A 21,515-nucleotide genomic window follows, 5' to 3' on the forward strand; every position below is an offset into this window, starting at 1 on the left:
CCTGACCGGCTTTCAACTCATGCTTGCCTGACTCTGTGTGAAATTGTCTTCTGTGTGTATGGTTGTGTTTGTGGTTTTTGTGTCTGGTGTGTGTGTGTGTTTGTGTTTGTGTGTGTGTGTGTTTGTGTGTCTGAAACAGATTGACGGCTCCACCCTGCGGACTTTGTGCATGCAGCACGGGCCCCTGATCACCTTCCACCTGAACCTGACGCAGGGCCATGCTGTGGTGCGCTACAGCTCCAAAGAGGAGGCCGCCAAAGCCCAGAAGTCCCTGCACATGTGCGTCCCAATCCCCCACACCCCAACACAACACATGCACAGATGACTCATAGCCATGTGTCTTTGCGTAAATGTTAATATAGGGATTCCCAAACTGTGGTAAAAGAAAAGGGTAATGTCGGTAAAGTGTAAAAAATGATTTTATTTTTTTTTTAATCTTAAGCCTATGTTCTCTTTGTTCTTTGTGTTTTATAATGTTGTTCTCCACACTGTTTTTTTTTAGTGTGAGAGCTCATAGACCAGTAGCACATTTTGATTTTGTTATTTGTGATCATGTAGGGCGGCTAATTAAACCTGATGCCTGGAATGCGTCAATAGAATGTGTTACGTTTTTATGTGTCGGATGGTGGGGGTATGCAAGCCGAGTCGGGGTGTAGGTGGTGGTACGCGGGGGAAAAAAAAAAGTTTGGGAACCGCTGTGTTAATGCATTATGTTTCTCCCTCCAACTCTCTGTGTGTCTGTCCCTGCAGGTGTGTGCTGGGGAACACCACTATCCTGGCGGAGTTTGCCAGCGAGGAGGAGGTGAACCGCTTCTTTGCACAGGGCCAGGCGCTCACGCCCACCACCAGCTGGCAGGCCAATCAGCCCTCGGCCAATCAGACGCGCATGGGCGTGGCCGGCTCCTCCCACAACCCCATGGCCCACTGGACCAGCAGCGGCGGCGGTCTGGGAGCCAACATCGGAGGAGGTGGAGGGGCTCCTGGGAAGGCGGGGGGCGAATTGCTGTGGGGGGCCGTGCCGCAGTACTCCAGCCTGTGGGGGCCCCCTGGGGGAGAGGATGGGAGGGTGGTGGGCAGCCCCACCCCAATCAACACGCTGCTTCCTGGAGACCTGCTGAGTGGAGAGTCCATGTAGAGGGAGGGGCGGATGGACAGACAGACGAATGGACAAGTCCCTAAGGCTGCCTGCCCTCCCCCCCCCCCACCCACCCACAATCCTCCATCCTCCATCCCACTCCACCCAGTCCTTCCATACCCTACCCTGCCCACACCACCCACCCCACTGCCCTCTGGGATTACCGGTTGTGGAGGAGTATTTTTAAAGTTGCAAACAAAAAAAAAAAGAATATGACCGACAAACAAACATAAAATTCACTTACAGGAGCAAAAAACCAAGCAAATGTTGTGGTGATAATCAGCGTCAATGGAACTGTAAGATACGAGACGGGAGGCAGAGGCAATACATGTCGTAGAGGCTGCTGACGTTCATTCTACTTCTTTTGACTTCTGTCCATTCTTCAGTCCTTGTTTCGTCATTTCGGTGGATTCCTGTTTGGGATTTTTTTTGTGACTTTTACTTTTGTATGTTTTTGGTCAGTGTTCTCTAAGACTTTGACTGAGAAGAGACACCGGCTACAGACACAACAGGAAAGGAGAACGTTTTTAACAGACTGAAACTCTTCTGAGTACTGGGATGTGGGTGTGTATGTGTTTTGTGTGTGTGATTTTCATGTGTATTTTTGACTACAACTGATGAGACAAGCTGCCATTTTGATGAAAAAAAAATGAAACCAGAAGTCCCCCACCCCTCACTTCCTCAAGGCCCTATTTGAGTCACCCTCTCTGGCTCTGACCAGCTCCGTAAGACATCATTCCAAGCCCATCCTAGCCGCGGAACCAGTTTCAGCACCTTCTCGGACCGGTCCCCACTGGTTCTGCCGGTTCTGTCGCACTCGCAGCACTCGCAGCACTTAAACTAGCCTTAACTGCTCCCTAGTGTCCACCCCAAACCCCCAGCCCTCCCGATCGACACCCCTCCTCAGTGGATGTTGCCGGTGAAGTATTGCACAGCCTTGTGTCTGAGCCAGAGCTGGGGTTGGGCGAGTGGGTGGGAGGGTGTCGGACGAGGGGAATGTGACGCTACCAGAGATGGGCCAGATCTCTAACGGTCGGGTAAGGGGACACTCCCCCGTTCCCTTCCCAGTGTCCTGACCTCGGGCCTCGGATGGGACGCCCACACCCCTCTGCCCTGATCCCTCGGCCTCCTGCAGGTCACTCCTTATCACAGTAGTCTGGCAGTGGGTCTGAGCAGGTGTTCTGGGGCCAAGGGCATGTATTTTGTGTCTGTATGTGTGTGTGGGGGGTGTATGTGTGACAAATATCATGATCAACCACTGCTCTATGTTACTTTCAGGAACACTTTGATTTCTCTGATGCTGCACAGCTTTTTTTGTTATCTTTTGTTTGTTTGTTTTTGTTTTGTGTTATCGATGAAGTGGACTACTGCAAACAACTCTGGTTCAGTTGGTTCTATTCCTGCCAACCCGTCAACTTCAAAAGGGGCCAACCACAGCCTCCTCCGTCCATCCACGCGCCAACCAAACACCGCTAATGCCAGGCCGTCTCTGAGCGAACCAGGACCAGCACGGCAACCATCAACCCAACCCAGCTCAACCCTACCTAAGCCTTGTCCTGCTAAACCCTGAAGGCCATCTCATCTGGTTCCTGATTCTGGTGGATGGAAATTAACTAAGCACTTCAACCACCCTGACGCCCTTAATCCCAGTCAGCCCAAACCAGCCATTGTGACCCAGCATAAACTTCATAAAGGCCCTTAAAGGCTTCATACCAAATAAGACGGGAGACCCCCACCCATCCCACCCCCTTTTTTTTTGTCATTTTCATCAATATTCCAATCACGCTTATTTCTACTTTGTGTAGGCATACCAGGTACAAAACAAAATGTACGCTAATAAAAGACCGATGGAGGGGAAGGAGGTTGTACCTATAGCACTTAGTGTCGAGAGCCAAGCTCTACCGTCAATGCCAACAAAATCAGTGGAGTGGAGAGGCAAACACTGAGAAAAGGAATGAACTTCTTAAAAAGCAATCGACACTGCTTCTCCACATCCTCTTTGAGGCTGTTCTATGACTTCTAAAAAGGGTTTGGAAAAAACTCCCTTTTTCTATTTTTGCTTTTTATCCCATCTTAGTCTCAGACCATGAGGGTTGGTTTTTTTTTTTAAGATAAAAAAAACTAGCAAAATGAAGGGAAGATAAAAAAAAAAAAAATCAGAAAACAAAGACTGAAAAACAATATGATTGATGTTCAGACACGTGATTTACTTTGAGTGGTTTTGGTCTTTCAAACTTATCAAAGTTGAAAAAAAAAAATACAAATATCACTGTTGGAATGCTCTGAAAGCCTTTCCTAAGGAGGACGTATTTCGGTGTACTGGTGCCAGCCGGGCGAAGTCCCAGCACCCATTGGGGCCCCCCTGACTGTGGGCTCTCAGCCAAGCCTGTATGACAAGAGTGGCCATCGAGTGCCTATCTGCTGTGGAGCCCGCGGCCCCTGCCACGCGGTGACTCTGCCACTCTGCTCTCTGCCAGCTCCTGCCCTCACCCACCTACCACACCCTCCGACCGCCATCCGGTCTGGACCTTTGCGACCCCCCCACCCTACCCAGTCCTCAAGCCTGGCAGAGAGCAGCTCTCTAAGAACTGGCCAATCAGGTACTACTGTGCCAGCACTCGACCTCAGCTCAAAGACTTGACTCGTACATTTACTCGTTCCTCTCATGCAAAGATCACTTTAGCTGGAGGTGGACAGATATGGCGTGTTTTTTGTTTGTGTATTTGTTTGTTTTTTGTCTTCACTTGTCTGTCGTTTGGATAATCGCCAGTGGGTTTTTTTTTTTTCATTGTTTTTTTTTTTCTGTGGGTCAAGGTTGCGGTTATTCTTGTGATGGAGTTTTGAAAAATCAGTCTCGGTATCTTTTGTGTGTTGGACAGATTGTGTATGCGTGCTTTGTCCATGCAGTGGTCTTCAAAGTAGCTGCTCACCAGCCTCTCTCCCTGGCTTCTTGCTGTGTCCACACACACACACATACACACACACACACACACACACCCACACACGCAAAAACACTTAGGCGAGAGGTGCAACCGCAGTACTGCGCAACCCGTGCTGGGTGTCCACTAAATCAATACTACATATTTGAACGTCGTCTCGATACATTTTCGTTTTTTCTCTTCACTGATGGACAGAGGTTCTAAGAACAAACCCTGGCAAAATGTCGAAGGTTTTTTTTTGTTGTTGTTGTTGACGACTATTTTTTGTTTGTTTTGTGTTTTTGAAAGGTGACATAGTAGTGGTTATGCTGGGTGGCCCTTGGCCTGTCACATCCTCTCCTCTCCTTCTGCGGTGCTCGTGTTTACCACACCCCCATACAGGTGCTTCTCTCGAAAAGGCAGGCACGGCTCATTGCTACCCGTCATCCACTCTCTACTCCAACCGCCACCAACCGCCAGTGCTTTTCTCATATCACGAAAGTGAAGCGCGCCTCATTCGCACACCTGCAGCTCGTACTTCTATGCAAAGACCAAGAGGTGAATGTTATATATTCAAACCATCCTCATCTTATTCGAAGCGATCAGCTGAGAAGCCAAGCAAGTAGCTCTTTTCTTAATGCACAGATGTCCTCAGTCCGAGTCTCGCACCTGTAAAAACACCATGAGTCATTTGTGGTTAGTTCATGACATGAGCCGGTTAGATTCTATTGTCAAAACCCATCCCCCGCCAAACAGACTCGGTGGAGAAGAAGATCGTTTTAGGTGTAGCTTCCTGTGTATTTTACTGACGCAGTATGTTCTGAGGTTCATGAAAGCCACAACACAAACAGTTGACCCAGGGATGGAAACGGTTGTTAAGGGTTGTGGAAACTAGACGCCCAGCAGCGCAAGAACAAGGCAAGAAAGCTATCAGAACCTTTCGCCTTCTCGAGGTCTGTAGAGATCTCTGACAGAGTAGGGACCCTATGGGAGAATGGAGGAGAGGCAGGGCGATGGGATGGCAGGCTATGGGCTACCCAGAGACAAGTAATGTTTGGTCCCAGTTATCAAGAACTTTGTCCCTGGGACCAACCCAACGAAACAGGGATTCCAGAATGCTGAGGTGCACTGTTGATGGTCACATCGGGTACATCTTTCTTTAAACCAAAAAAGGAGTTGTTTTTCTCTCTCTCCTTCTCTCTTTTTATGTTGGCACTTTTTTATGTCTACTATTGTGTCTGTATATTGAGTCCTTTAGCATGTGTAAGTTTCAGCAGTAAGCTGAAGTGGTTTTCTCCAAAGGGCCTTCATTATCCCCCCATAGATCAACTAGCACAGAAGGTTCGATGGTGGTCCAACATATTACACAAAGTTACATTTCCATGGATCAGGAGAGCAGGGACACATCTCAGTCGTTACCAAGTCTTAACGAGAAGGAAGCAAATTGTTTCTTTTTTTCCCCCAATGATATTAATTCATGAGTGACATTAGCAACAATCACTATTGCCTGTTCTCTGAAACTGCCTTGATTCTAGACTGGACACAAGGCCGCAAGATGGTCCATGAGAAGTTTTTGTGGTGGTGAGGGAATGGGCTGGGATTGGGGCAATATTTCAGAGGCACCCAGGATTCCGAACTGCTGCACCAGCACTGAGAGGCAGCATCCTCTTTCTCTTCCTCTCTCTCTCTCTCTCTCTCTCTCTGCAGCTAGCCCACCACAAGTGGCAAACCAGCTCCCATTGTGTGCATGGAATCATAGACTCCCTTTTGGGCCACCCCCTTCTTTTATTTTCAGTGGCACAGATTCCAGTAACTGGAGGAATGCCTGCTTCTCAATCATATGTGGAACTGGGGTGGAGGGAGGCCAGTCCTTCTCATGGAGCGGGGGATGTGAGCCTCTACCTCCGCAGGGGCTAAGGGACAATATGCACACACTGGCTTATATATACATAAATATCTTACATTTATGTGAGAATGGAAAACAAGGTTTGTCCTCTTACATGAAGCTTCTTCCTTAGGCCCCTGTTTTAATCACCCATTTTCAAACTCATTTGTCCCACTCTCCATTTCCCAAAAAGAAGTCAAAAGACCTCAAACATATCAATATGATACAAGATATTGAAAATAAAACCAATACTTGAATGAAAAAGAAAGCGCCAATAATTAAATGTGAAATCTTTTTTGTAATAATTTTGTCTCATTCATACACTTCCAAGTTTTTTGATATTGGTTCAAAATAAGTAAAAAAAAAAAAAAAAAAAGTTTTTTTTTTATGGAAAAAAATGGCAAAATTACATCTGTTTAATGTGAGTGTTTGCACAAGGTTGTGTGTACTGTACGCTAGATGAACGTGATAGTATGCATACATATGCCAAGAGAGGGTTGGTTCAGACAAGAACGCGTGCTTGCGATTTACAGCGGATTACCCGTTTCTTTTATTTTTTTATTCAGTGTCTCATAGTTTTTAGGTTTTTCTTCATTTTTTTTGCGCTCATGAAAAACAAAATCCTCTATATTCTGATGTATAATGTTGTTATTAGCTTCTAGCGTTGCACTGACTGTGTCGGCTGACCCTCGTTCAGCTAATTGTACACCACGAAATGACAAACAAACTGAGGGGAGGCGGTGACAATTCACGTGTAAATGTTTACTCGAGGTCTTCACAAGATACAAAAAAAGTGTGTTTTCTCTTTGTTATTATTAAATATGTACTATGTTATATCTACCTTTTAGTGGCTTTTATTGTGGAATAATGTAAGAAAACATTTTTAAGGTCAGCAGATAATGAGTATTGCACCAGTTTTTTCCCCCTCCCAATTATTAAAAGAAAAATATTGAAAACAAAAAAAAAAGATAAAATGATAAAAGCTGTTTAAAAAAAAGACTCTTGAACTGTGGCATAGATAAACATACAGAAGTAAAATGTGTCCTCTCTATGCCAGAGAAGTACAGGAGGTCAACTGGAGGTGATTGCAGGACTCATTTCAGAGGTGCCTACCTTTTGTAGTGTGTTTTCTAGCTTTATTTTCTGATGGTTCTTTCCATTTTATCTCCTTTGTTGTCCACTCAAGTATTTGTTAAGCCCCACTCCCCCATTTTCTCTCTTTGTCAGGCCATCCACAATGCGTTTACAAGCATTTTGTTTCTTGCTGAAGTTAGATGAAAAGAATTTTACAAATGGAATTGTCAGGTTGAAAACAAACTTTCAATATGAAATGGATAAAATGAAAATATGAAACGTAATGATATGAAGATTATTTTGCTAATTTCCGAGCTCTGGGACTGATCAGTGTTGTGTCTGTATTTCATGTATAAAGTTTTATGTTGTCATTTTGTTCTGACTGACAGAGCCTGTTCATGTCTGTGTATGGACATTTTTGTTTTTGTTCCTTGTCAAACAAAGGCATTGTTGCTCACCATCTTGCACACTCAGAAGAAGAAAAAAAAGTGGACAACATCTCAGGATGGTTAGGGCTCTCGAGCACCACCTCCATGACATTTTAATGTTCCTTTTTTGAGAACAAACAAAAAGGACGACAAAAAATTGTAAGCACTGAGGGTTATGAATTTCAGAAGCAGCAGCAGATAAAGTTCATTGTCTCTGATAAATCCGTAGCAGATACAGTACATATTTACCAAATAATGAACTCTAAAAGAAAAAGATGAGTGCTTTATATATATCTAAGATATCTATTATATGGAAAAAAAATGCTTTACATTTTAAACAAAAATGATCAAGGATTTTTGATAGTGAAATGGACGGCAAAATAGACACACAAGTTTGCTGGATGTTTGCAATCTCTTGTATTTTCATATGAGGTCCCTTCCTGTCAGAAATCAGGAGTTTTGTGCATTATAATGTTTGTCTCTTCTCCCATAATCTCCCTGTCATGGCGGGTATGAAACGACTAAGGAGAGGACTTTCACTGAAGGGTGTCTGCATCAACATGGACTATTGTTTGATAAGGAAGGACTAAGATGCTGGTTTTAAAGGATCATGATCTATGCACAAGTTGTTGGGGGCATGGGAGAGCACCTTGGGCTTTCCTTATTAGGGTGTTGCACTTCACCTCTGGATCCTCTCCCCAACCCAAAATAAGTCCTTCTTTCGAGTATATCCCCCTTTTATCTTTCATTGCCATGCTATGTATTCCTAAACCAATGAACATTTCATTGGAGCAGAACACTGTGGGTTTTTAATGTAGCCCGTCTAAGAAAAAAAGATGAGTTGTAAGGGTGTACTTTTTCTCTGACAGGAATTATGGGTAGGGTTTTGGGTAAAATGGGGTGGCATTTTTGCCTTTTTTGTTTTACAATGTCAAGGAAAATGTCTGTACTGAGATTTTCAGAGGATGAGTCAGTGGCTTTGAATCATTTGGATTTTCTTTTCCTTTCTCTCTGTCCTCCTAGAATGTGATTGTTGATGACATGCAGCAGAAAAAAATGTTTTCTTGAACTATCGAGCTTATTACAAACAGTTAATAAATTGCATTTTTTCTTGGCCAAAAGTTGTGTTCTTCAAGACTCATAAGTTACATAAACTATCAAATTATATGTGATGTATTGTAGAACAAGTATTGTATGTACATTGTCTTTACTGCACACCAATCCTCTCTCCCATACATGCTATAGGTTAAAGTGAAATGTTGATCAGCCCAAGCTGTTTAACTTCTACATAACCAGCAGCCCACCATAACATAAGCAGCAAATTAATTATTTACATAAGCAGCAAATTAATTAGCCTAAGTTTTACCAAGGCCAGATAACATTGTCTCTACAGTCATACAAAACATGGTATTCTAAAGATGATGTTCCACATTGTTTTAATGTAGGCTATAGAATCTCCCACTAGCAATAAAATTGGGAAGACTTATGGGTCACCAATTCCCCTCGGCACCTTTCATCAGAAATTGAATGTATTGAGGGATACAGCAACATGCATTGCATCTTAACTTGCCCAAATAAACGATTACATTGCTTGATTAAACTGTCCTGATCAGTATTCATCAAGAACTCTTAGAATCTGTCCTCAAAGAAGGACTCCTCAAATGATCTGAGAGCTGTCACAGAACAGACGTCTGAGTTTGAAGGCTGGGCCTTAAAGTCTGAGGATTTGCATACTGATTCTCCTGCACAGGTGTCAGGTTAGGTGTGGCATATATGTTCATGTCCTCCTGCTGGGTAGCCATCTGTTGGCCATTCTGGGTCACAAGGTTCCCATGCTGTCCTATGGACATCACCTCGTAAATGTCATTCATTGGTGGTGGAGGCTTTGAACTCGGCCTCTGTTTGCTCTACATCCAAAAGAAAATAAAGTGCATAATAAGTTTGGAAGTAATAGAGAAAAAAAACTATACATATTACAGTAGCCTATATGATACATTAATATTCATTTTAATTGTATATGTTAAAGTTATGTGTTAAAAATTACACATCTGCTGAGTGTGCTCAGGGACAACACATTTTGTGTCAATTTCAACAGGCAATTGGCCAGGTGAAAAACAGATTTCAGCTATCTCTTTGTTCGATTGTATTTTGTTTTTTTTGCTAGCTGAAATATGTCTTTCACCTTTCACCCACCTTTCAGTATGCCAACAACTTTATCTAGGCTATGTTTCTGCAAGTGGGCTGTAATTTTAGATCAGAGACCTTTTCTCCTGAGTTGACATGAGTGTTATTTATGTCCACTTTGCATTATTTATGGACACACACTATTCACTTTGCACAACGACAAAGCTTTCGAGGGGAACTGAATCCAGCCAATCCAACCCAATAATTCTATTTAATTTTGGATTTGGTGTGGGACTGCTGATTGAGGAGTACGTGAGGAGGCCAGAGCGTACTTACATGTTGCATCAGGCAGAAGCCAGTGAGCAGGAGAGAGAGCAAGGCTACTGCTGCAGAGATGGCATACAGCAGAGATGTGTAGCGACTGCACTGGCAAGGCCCATCTTCGTCTGAAAAACAGTGTTCACTTTATAAACCGCACTTTTACCTCCATCTCAGTGACTTGTTGAATGCTCTATGGATCAAATATCTTCCGATCAAAATGTTAAGAAATCAAAGAAAAGTTTACAGTGTTTTCGGTAGAAGCAGAGCACATTTAGGATCAAATGTTGTAACATTCAAAAGATTAATTCACAACATTGTATCCACACATAGAAGAGCATGCAGGATGCTTCAGAAGATCAACCCACCTGCCCCTTTAACATAAAGAAAGAGCTGAGTGCTGCCCTCGACATCTTGATTGGATGAGGAGCCTTTGTAAATAAACCTGCTTGTGTACAGGCCAGTGTCAGTGCGGCGCAACTGGGAGATGTTTACATTTATTGGAAAAGATGCTATTCCACTTGTCTGGACACGGCCAGTGTAAGATGGACTTTCCTTTACGCCGTTCTCAGACAGGAAGATGACCTGCCTCTTTGGCTGAGTGGCTGTGTGCTCCAGGTAAAACTCAATCAGTTGTCCTCTTCTCTCTTCTGGTTCACTGTAAATGGTCACAGACTCTCCTTCGGTTGTTTGGATATACAGAACTTCCTTGGATGCTGGATCTGCTTTTTCAAAACACTTGAGATAAAGTTCTTGAGATAAAATGCAGAGGAGAACTTGTGGACTACACTGCTCAGAGAGAACATTCCTTCACTTATACCATCGCATATTTGAATAGTTCAAAGTTTAATGTCAGCACCCTCGCCACTCTGAAGATCTAAGTTAACTTTTGGCAAACTGCCAAAATGTTTGCATAGTGAAAATAGTTCTGTGACTGGATATAAATATACCAGTGGCGTTGCACAGTGGCAGGATACACAGTCTGCCACATTTCCTATGTTAGAACTGAACTAAACGGTTTCTCAGTTCTTTGAAACATACAAGAAATATTGCAGGCAAGGGCAGCACTTCATTTTTCAATAGACTACCACTACAAAGATAGGCCTATTGCTGCAAAAGCTTTTAGTGTAATCATAACCTTTACATAAGAGGGTGGTCTCAAGTCCAGACCAAAAATATACTGGTCATTGGTTTGTGGAGTGAAGACAACCTTTCCTTCTTCAAGGGTTTGCTTTGTACAATGCAATTTTGTTTCTCTGAGAAGTAAGGGTCCAAGATGGGAGTTACACTTCAATGCAGACAGGGTAATCATGACTAATCTGTGAACTGCATTTGAAAATTATAAGAATTTGTGTGTGAGCCCTTTTGTTTGTGGTGCAAAACTGTGAAAACCACTTCAAAGTGGTTATCTTATCCAAGATAAAAAATTGCTGTCAATTTAATTTCCATCTGCTTCAACACATATCTGAGACAATAAACATTAAACTGCAATAAAGACAACTGAGAACCAGCAGTGCAACCAAAAAAACGACCTTAAGCAGAGGTGTGCTAATGGCCAAGCTGCCCATCTGTTTTAATGGCATTATGATCACATATTCCTACAAGATTAGATTGTTACAAGAAAGTCTCGTCTGATGCGCATCCATGAAGTAAGCTATGGAACTGTTGAAACATCTGAAACAGTCATCTTTAGACAGGAATTTCACCAGACTGGAGCAGTCCAACCATATGAAGCGGAGAGGCAAGATAGTGTATGAGGATTGTACTACCCCTAAATGAGCACACTGAACATTTATTTTAATGAAAATTATTTTAGCACCAAGAAACAAATGCATTACACAGCAAAGGCAGTATTTTGTTGATCTGTGCTAAGGGTTTCACTAAAAAGTTTTAAATAGCCTACGTTTTAAAAATCGAGTCCCACATAGGGAAAGAGTTTTATAAATCAATTATAAATAAGTATTATTTATGGAGAAGCAACATACCGATAGCTTGAATGCCTAATATCCAAAGCACGGAACTGAGGATCCTCATGCTGGGGTTAAAGTAAAGATCAAGAACATGAACTCAGCTTCCTAAACCCTGCGTAATCACGAATGACAAAATACTGGCTTTTGTGAATATTGTGTGGCACTGAAGTCATGAACGCCCTGACTGCTTAGATTAACAGAGGCATGCTCCACCTTCAAACAGGAAGTCTGCCTAAAAAAAAAAAAAAAAATCACAATCTTGTTACGTCACAATAGGTTGGAGGAGATAGCAAATCAGACAACAAAAAGACCACTGGAACAGGGTCGTGGGGTCAAAGAAAGTTTGTTTATTTAGTTAAAACTAGCAGTTCATTTGTTCAGCCATTTCAATTCAAAGCATGTTCATACATTTATAACTTTTAGGCATGTAGATGACAAAGCTGGTGCAACAGAAGTGCATCAAATAACTGTCAAACAGTAAAACAACACCAACTGCATTAAAGCACACAAAAAAGAGCAAATGTTTAAAAATGCTATTACTGAGAAATTGCCTGAAATATACCTTTTTGGCAAAGGCGCCAAAGTGCAACTATATCTCAAAAACATGTTATTTAATGTATAAATCTTAGTGAGGTATTTTTAGTGATTAATTGCCTATTTGGAAAATGTTAACATGATTCAGACTCAGACCTGTCTTAAGTTGACAATTGACATTGTCTTTCCTTATAGGAAGACAAACAAAGTAGAATGGTATGGGTTTTCAACGTACCGTAACAGCCAGCGGTCCAGGGAAACGGCTTAACATTTATGACATGTATGCTTAACTGTAATTAACTGATCATGGACCTATTTGATATTTGCAGTGACCTACGCCTATGTGCACATTTTGTTCAGTCGCACATAATAAATTAGATTAAGGTCTTTTTTGCATCATGTGTGCCTTTGACTTTTTTAAAATAACTTTCAGGACTGTATTTACTTTCATTGATGGCAAATACGTTTGACTCATGTTCACTTGTGAAGTTACAGTACTGCGCAAGGTTTAGGCACTTGTGAAAGAAAGAATCATGAAGGTTCTTCCAAAAACACTGACATTAGTATGAATACTTTTTACTGTAACAATACCAAAATCAAAGCAACATTCGGTGTGCCCTATAATGTTTTAAGAGAACATAGTTCTTCAGTGGGTTTATTCTGATTCTTTGTTACACTGGTTTGAAAAACTAACAAAACAGCATCAATTTGCCTGCATTCACAATTTCCTAAGAGGTAGCCTAGCAAGCCTTGTTTTAAGAAAACTACAGCTGTAGTTCTTCAGTGGATTTATTCAGATTTTTTGTTTCTTCATGCAATATTTACACTGGTTTGAAAAACAATGTGGTCTACTACTCTTACTTTGTTTCTTTAATTATATACGTCTCAGTGGAATTTGCCAAAACGTCTATTGTACTTACATAAAATATTACATTTCCTACCATCATAAAAAACATCTAAAACAAACTTTTGCACAGTACTGTATGTTAGTCTAATATATTTCTGAAGCACATTCATGATGTTCCAACCAAAACCTCTATGCTGACAACAACAGTCAAAATGCAGTGGCAGTCAAAAAGAATTGCTCATTTGGTGCCATACTGATACTCTGCAATGTGATACTTTAGAGAAGAATTTGTCAGTTATAACCATCAAAAAATGGAAACTTTTAACCCTCTAAGCACCAACGTGGCAAAAATGCATGTTTCTGTGCAATAAATACATGACATGTTATAGACAGGACAGAATAATATACTTAGATATTACAGAATATATACAACTCTTAATGATAAGTAATTCCTGATTTAACAGATCAGAGGAGCAAAAGTGGGAAGGGGAATTTTCTGCTACAGCTGGGTGCAATTAATGGGATTTGGAGAAACATACAATATGGATCAATGATGTACAAGACACTTTCTAAAACTTACAGTGAAAGATGACCACAAGAGAGCTCTACATTTAGGTAACAAAGAACAAGTCTGACAGGTCTGAAAGTGCTCATCAGGTTTACAGCAGACTCCCTGACCCCAGTGATCTAATTAAAGGACACTTTAATAAGATGCAAAGTAACCCACAGCTCTTAACAGAAACAGGGGCTTTAAGAGGGATGCCCCTGGAGGGGAGGACATGGGTAGGAGATTTGTAAGCCTTTAAGAATTTATAAAATAGTGCTGAAGAAATTAAAAAAAGAAATTAAAAAAATATATGTGGAGGGAATTCCATTAGATGCTTCGGAAAAAAAAAAATCCCTCTCCAAGTACATAGGACATCATTAAGTAACGAAGAGGAGGACCTACAAGATGATGTATTTAATGAAGCACTATGTACCTTCCCATGTTTGAACTGACTGCATTACAAACACATTGGAGCAATTCTTGATGAATGCCAGGGTAATGTCTGAGAACTATCAGGTAAAAGTCCTACCTGTTTGAGACGTCATTCTATTAACCCCCCCCCCCCCCCACACACACACACACACACACATTCCCCACCCCCCCGACTCAAGTCTCTGACCTCCTGTGCTAACACGATTTGACACCAAAATGTTGGATTCACCTGTACTTACCAAAAAAGTCTGTTAGCAGACCCTGAATCCCTGCCTCGGGGGTGACACGGCTGGATCAGAGGAATCAAAGGTACTACAGGATTAGATGGAGCTTACAAACGCTTCACACTCACGCCACTTTCCCCAGAGGCTTGCATCACAAAAGTGGGAAATCCACATACACTGCATGCACTAATACTGTGGTTGTGTTAAGTTACATGTTACAGAGTCCAAAAAAACCCAATGTGGTACTACAACTTCAAAAAGGGACAATGTGTGTCCAGTCCTTTGTCAACAATTACAGCTGCTAATGCCTGAACATGACAAGACAGAACTATGCTAGCCCGAGTCTGATACTTACAGGATAAACTAACCTGTAGTGGCGACACTCTCGACTTTGACCAGCTAATAGCGAGTGCTGAAATGCTGTTTGTTGGTCAGCTGATGGAAACAAAGAGCACATGAATGACATGGACCATGTGTTTGAATCGTTTCACACTTCACTCAGTACAGAGAACAGCTGGCTGACATGTGGCTTCTTAGTGTTAATTTTGGGCAGAGGGCAGTAAGGGTAGTGGGGATGGTGCTGCTGTTCTTGGTAGTGCTGTTCTAATACATGACATGGCTGCATGTTTGCAAGTTTGATTTACAATGGGCGAGAGGTGTTTATAACTGTTAAGAATAAACTGCCTGATCACATGAGATGGACCTATATTACAGTGGGTAAGGTCACTTTAGTTACAACCCCTCTTTTTACCAGGTAAAATCTGTACTCAGATTTTGTCACTGAGCCACCATTTCATAAACTACACGACATTTGCCAATCCCAACAACGTCAAGGAGGAGCCATTTGCTTTGTCTATGCAATTACCAACTAATCCCACCCAAACTAAAAACTATGTATAGTGACAAGGAACTTGCATGAGTGAAGCGGTTAGTCAGTGGCAGTGCCTACAGTGAACAGATTCAAGGGGCCTTCACCAAACTTGCTGCAAGTTTGGGGACGCAGGCATCCAACAGCCCTGAGGGCTGTGAGGGCCCCTGGAGTGGACAGGAGAATGAGGGAGGAAAAAAAGGACTGACTTGCCTCGGCCTGACCAGAGCAACCCTCAAGACTCTGCCTCTGCCAGTTCCATGGCATAGCTACAGAGGGGAGGGGAAGAGAGATCTTAAGTTTAGCACATCAGCCACGTCTTTCAACACCTTCTAACTGTAAAAAAAGCACTCTTAGGCGCTGTGAAGTTATGCATCCAAAAGGCCACGTAAAACACTAAATTCACAAGAGCGTAATAAAATAAAAAATAATCAATGATACCAGATAATCCTAACTATTAAGATGGATATTAGGTTTTGCTTTCGGATGAGCATAACTTTTACAACCCATCTGAATGTACAGTGAAATATACAACTATATATATATTTAAAAAAAAAAAAAAAAAGATCAGAATCGGGGGGAAAAAGCACAATTATATTTTTCAGTGTCTCACAACAGAGAGCCATGCAAGAGCAATCTCATTGGTGATTGGGAGCATCCATATTCATAAATGCCAACCCTGCAACTGGAGGACAATTTCAATGCTGTGGACTGCACTCCCCACCCTGTTGAGGAGTTTAAAAAATAACTACATCCTTTCAAACCCAGATCTGCAGGGTGGCAACATTTACAATGTGGATGACCAATACCACTCAAGACATACACTTCAGTGGTTCTTAAAGAAAAAGAGAAAGAAATAACACAACATTGGATCCACACACATTTCCATTCAAGTAAGTTCAGCTGAGCCTGCAGTTTTGTAACAAACTCAAAGTACAAACCTTGCTGACGGAGTCCTTTCCCCACGGCCATGAAAAAACAGTCTTAAGTTTTCAACATGTTTTATTACAAGGGGTAGAGTCTTACAGCAGTACAGAAATCAAATTCACAGAAACAGTTTAGTGTGTGACCGTGTTTTTTTTTTTTTTTTTTTTCAGATTTACTTTGAAACTGAATTGAAGAGATTTTTTGAGGTTAAATAAAAGGTGGACAAGCAGACAAGACACAACAGCTACCTGAGGAAGCCCTCACCAAACTCAGTTGGGGACACAGAGGTCCAACAGCACCTAAGGGCGCTGTGAAGGCCTCGCAGATAATAAGCACAGTACATGTATTTACAGGGACTTGCCTTGTTTAAGGAGGGCCTGTTCATGTAACTCCAGCGCCTTCAAAACATTACGAACCATATTTACTACACTTCTAAAAACCTAAATGGAACATAAGAGGGGAAAAAAGCCACACACACACACAGTATGATTTTGCAACAACAGAATCCATCAGGTGCAGATGAAGAGAAAATGCTTTCATTTCTTTTCATAGTTGTTTTTTCAAATGCAAATGTCCCATGCGTTGTTAAGCTTTTTTTCTCTCTCCTCACCCAGTTTTTTTTTTTTTTTTCCTTTTTTCTCACAAGCGCAAGTAGAATTTACATTTACCGTTACTGGCAACTTGGCAACTAAATAAACAGCACTAGATGAGAAAATGGATGAATCTCCAAACCTATTGCAGACAGGCAGTTGGTTGGTTGGTTGGGGGCTTCAGAAGCGACCTCCCTGTGACATGACAGGAGGCCTCATGCCCATGGGCGGCCGTGGTGGTGCTCCTTGATAAGGGGGCACCATGGGTGGCCCCTGCCCGTAAGGAGGCATGCCACCAGGCATGTAGCCTGGCATGCCTTGGGGTGGAGCACCATACTGCCCTGTGAACAGACACACTCAGTTAGATCCATTTCCTTGTCTACAATGATGGCTAAGAGAGTTAGAGAGAGGCAATCCGGCTAGATGCCCTACCATGCATGGGGTGCCGCACACCTGGCTGTTGAGGTGGCAAGCCCTGCTGAGGGGGAATCATTCCACTCATGGGGGTAACAGGCGGGCTAGCCATGGCGGCCTGCCCCGGCCGGGGCATTTTACTCTGGTATCTGGGCAACTGAGCTCGGATTTCCTCCTGACAAACATAAGCCAAATGATTAGAGGAGACAAATAACGAAGACAAATGAAGGCTTCAGTGTTCATTTGCACTTCTATCAATCAACTACGCACCACCACCATCAAATAAAAGACAATAATGGACAAAATAATAATGAAAAAAATCATGTCAATGAAAACTTTCAATAACAATACCACAGTGGTTAAAACAATCTACTGCTTCTACGCACTTACTTTGGAGGGATAGAGGGCAGAAAATGAACACTTACCAGCGAGATGTCCTCATCGGGGTGCATCAACTTACTGGTTGCACTGGTGGTGGTGAGTGTGGCAGGCTTACTGGTCACGGGAGTGGGCGGTTTGGATACGGTACTGCCCGAGCCAGAGCCGGCTGCCGGGGCAGTGGACTGAGTGTAGGCGGGGAACGTGGGCTTGGCCGGGTCAGAGGAGGTAGCTGGGGTGCTCAGGGCCTTCATGTCGGCCCCGGCCGCACCAGAACCCGTTTGCTGAGCCTGCGCAGACGTGAGGAGAGATAGGACCATGAGTGCGGAACACTAAAAGCCCATAATGACTACGTCAACTACATCAAACTTTCTAAATGCTAACACACATACAGTATACGTGACTACGTTGTTTGTACTTCTAGGACATGCTCTGTAGGGCAGCCTCAAAAGCACTACTTTATGCACCATCTAATAACTCTCTGGCAAAGAAAGTCAAAAGGCGGCAGAAAAGTGTCCCTCACAGAAATCTGCATGCTCATCTGCATTCTTGCTTATTACTGTTGGCCGAGTTTGACCAGGGCATTAAGGACACATTTGCAGATCTCTTTGTGAACTTTTCTTGAACTCTGCAGATTTCCACAACATTTGCACAACAACATGCAGCAGCAAAACATAGAAGGCATTACGTCAAAACGCACCAAATGATATAACATCTCTAAAACAGGAAATCTATCACTGAAACATTATGCACTACTGATCAGCATAAACCCCCACCCCCATAAGCACTAGAAACCTAAAGCGTGTGCGCTACATGCTGGGGGAGGAGTTTTGTGAAGCTGTAGCTTCACAAACTCAGTCACGCTACTGCGTACTTGTGCTGTGCTAGGGAACAGAGGCTTAGAGGATGCAGACAAAGTGTCGACACTCGCTGAGGGTGTACTTGTACTTGGAGCCCGAGTTCCCATCTGTGGCATAAGAACATAAGAGCAGAGAATGCAAAACCAAACCAAACCAAACAAACAACAACAAAAACAAACATATAAACACACACATACAAACACACACTGGTAAGTTGTTGGCGTCTCACATTGAGGGTGGTGTAAAAGAAATTTGGCTTAACACCAAGAATACAACTCCTGAAAAGTGCAATATTACTGACACTGTATCACGTACAGAGCACTAAAATAACTTCAGTTACTACCCAATGAGTAACACGAGTAACTCTGTTCTGACCCTGTCTCCAAGGGAAACTGAGGGTAGGACTGGGCGATATTAGGCTACCTCCATTACTTATTTTTCACACATTTTTCTCCTCTGCCCTCATAGTTCTCTGATAATGTACCGTAAAAATGGCGAAGGCACTGACTTTTTAGGTTTAAATTGCAAAGGGTTGAGGCTTGTTGGCTCAGGGTTTGTGTTCATGTTATCCACCGTCTTCGCTTCGAGTGAACTCTGACAAACATTAGTTGGAATGGAGACATGAGACCTACCACCACCCAATGTTTTTTTTTTTTTTTTTTTTTTTAAAGTTCTCAAATGCACACATTGGAGAAAGCATTAACTAACTGACATGAGCAAGATTTTTTGATGTGATGTGATGTTCTAAATATCAGTTTTAATACAATTTCAGTTAATTGTCCAGTCCAACCTGAGGGGTTGTAGTAGGGGTGTGTTATAAAGAACACTCAGAGGCATGCAGTAGCAGAGTGAGAGTAGGCTGTACTGCACCTGTCCTGCGCTGGGGAACAGGGGCTTGGTGACCGCCGGCTGGGCTGAGGATGCGGTGGCAGTGGGCATGGCGGGTCTGTTCAGCATGCCTGGGACTGCGGACGGAGGACCCTGCGCCATGTGGGGCATGCCAGGTCGATGGGCCACCGGTGGGGGCATTCCTGGTAAGACACAGAGGCAGCAGGAGGTTTAGTACCAACCCTTTCACCACTACTCACTACTTATCTGTTCCTTTAACCCTTAAAGGAGTACCGTCACACCGGTGTGACGGGAATGTTGAGAAATGAACATTCTAAAGAATATCTGGGTTCATTGAATTCAACATAGAATTTTAGAACCTTCAATTGTTGCGGAACTTAGAACGTTCAAAAACCTACTCCTTTAAGGGTTAAGCAATCGGGGAGAAACTACAAAGACCCCTCACCCGGTGGCATGCCTGGCATCATAGGTGGCATTCCAGGTCCTGGTGGCATCATTCCACCCATTGGCATCATGCTGTTGAGAACGAAATGCTGGGTCAGACATATCATCATCTTCACATCTTCCAAAATCCAAACCAAGGTCATTGTAAAGCACACAGTCTTACCCTGGTGGCATGCCTGGCATGACAGGCGGCATTCCTGGCATCATAGGAGGAACACCAGGCATCATTGGGGGCATACCTGAACACAGGCATATCAAATACAACCAATTAACGCAACTTAAAATCCCCTTTATTAATAATACAATGCATGGCATGACTTCCCGTGGGTTGGCTTCACATGATAAGAACACAGAATACTTGTGGAATGTACCCGCATAGCCCCCTGGTGGCATCCCTGGTGCAGCTGGCACTGGAGGCATGCCTGCTTGGGTCATGGGGGGTGCATATGCAGCTTGGGGCTGGGCAGCTGGTTGCTGGAAGGAAGGCCCGGCCTCATCATCATCGTCGTCATCTGAGTCATCTTGGTTCTGCTTCTTCTTCTGACTCTCTGTTGGCCAAATGACAAGAATTAGACTGTGCAACGCACATTCACCATTGGACTAAAATTGCGTATAAGAGAACACTGCCTGTCTGTGCCTGGCGCTGACCAGTTCAAACCATTAACTTAATGACGCTGGCTGTTCTTAGCTACAAATGTATGATATGAAGTATGAACTGTATCCATTATCCATTGGGAAGCTCACATAACAAGGCAGTAAGAAAATGACATACCTTGTGTTTTTTGTTCCAAAACACGTCGTCTCTCCTCCATATCTTTCTCAGGAATTCCTTCCATGCCATATATTTCCAACTCAATGTCAGTCCTACCAGGGATGGCATTAGGGACTCCATCTATTGTTTCTTTGTGAACCTATAAACAGCCATACCAGATATTTCAAACAATTGTGGATTACACAGAAAGCCGTAAACAACGTATCTACCTTGCATAAATTAAACATTGGTGTCACTTCAAGGCTATTCATAGCAATTTCCCTTACCTGCATACAATGAATAGCTAAACCTGGACCCGTATACAATTTCTTATGACATATATGGCATTTGAAATGTTTCGCCTTTTGGTGTTGAATGAGGATTTTCTCGTCGTCGAAATCTCTGTTGCAATACCTGTTTTAGCAGTTAAGGATTATCTATGGTGTACACTTTTCCTGAACTGTCAATAACAATCTATCTAAAGATTAAAGGGCTACAAACAAACACAGTTAACGTTATCGTTAGCTAATGTCACACACTAAACAAGATCAACACTATGATGGCGAGAAGACAAGTACGAACACACAACAGCTAAAGGTTCTAACTATCGTAATACTTGCAATGACTTTAATTGAAATTAAAATAAGGTCGTTTTTTTTCTCGTATAAATGTAAATTTAGGTTAGCTAGCTAATCTAAACATGCACTACGCACTAGCACCTACTAGCAAGGTGGCTAGCACAATTACATGTCTTGAACAGAGGATTTGACATCAAAACCACACGACAGCAACATAATGAGTTCCCGGTTTAAGTATTCAGTCGATAAGCCGGTGACAGACGATTTTGCAAAAGGATACCAACACCATGGCTTCATTTGCTTCTTCTTCTTCCTACCCATGATTATTTCTGTGATGGTACGAATGCAGCACAATCAAATAGCAACTAATTCGCAGTCTGGTCAAAATGGCGTGGCCAGGAACTGAAAAGGAACAGGGAG

The 21,515-nt window shown here is 42.7% G+C and overlaps 2 protein-coding genes across 5 annotated transcripts in view; one reads left to right on the forward strand and one right to left on the reverse strand.

The window, feature by feature from the left end:
• tnrc6c1 (trinucleotide repeat containing adaptor 6C1) overlaps positions 1 to 6,894 on the forward strand; it is a 48,754-nt gene extending 41,860 nt beyond the window's left edge. Inside the window, exons 23-24 of the mRNA XM_042087408.1 lie at positions 140 to 279; positions 751 to 6,894. Coding sequence (XP_041943342.1) covers positions 140 to 279; positions 751 to 1,135 — 525 coding nt within the window. The 3' untranslated portion in view covers positions 1,136 to 6,894. The remainder of the gene's footprint in view (positions 1 to 139; positions 280 to 750) is intronic.
• Positions 6,895 to 12,179: 5,285 nt separating this feature from the next.
• znf207a (zinc finger protein 207, a) lies at positions 12,180 to 21,512 on the reverse strand. Of its 4 annotated transcripts, XM_042087401.1 has the most exons (12): positions 21,376 to 21,512; positions 20,805 to 20,931; positions 20,539 to 20,677; positions 20,138 to 20,314; positions 19,930 to 20,005; positions 19,768 to 19,838; positions 19,344 to 19,504; positions 18,488 to 18,580; positions 17,661 to 17,903; positions 17,254 to 17,410; positions 16,964 to 17,162; positions 16,289 to 16,671 (listed from the first exon to the last, which is right to left on the reverse strand). In XM_042087401.1, the coding sequence occupies exons 1-11, from the start codon at positions 21,414 to 21,416 to the stop codon at positions 17,002 to 17,004; spliced, it is 1,446 nt and encodes a 481-aa protein (XP_041943335.1). In that variant the 5' UTR covers positions 21,417 to 21,512; the 3' UTR covers positions 16,289 to 16,671; positions 16,964 to 17,001. The 4 variants fall into 4 exon arrangements, with proteins under 4 accessions (XP_041943333.1, XP_041943335.1, XP_041943336.1 ...); XM_042087399.1 differs by having other exon boundaries at positions 12,180 to 17,162; XM_042087402.1 differs by having other exon boundaries at positions 16,289 to 17,162; positions 17,275 to 17,410.
• Between the last annotated feature and the right edge of the window lie 3 nt (positions 21,513 to 21,515).

This window comes from Alosa sapidissima, chromosome 3, assembly GCF_018492685.1.
Source record: "Alosa sapidissima isolate fAloSap1 chromosome 3, fAloSap1.pri, whole genome shotgun sequence".
Taxonomy (NCBI): Eukaryota; Metazoa; Chordata; class Actinopteri; order Clupeiformes; family Clupeidae; genus Alosa; species Alosa sapidissima.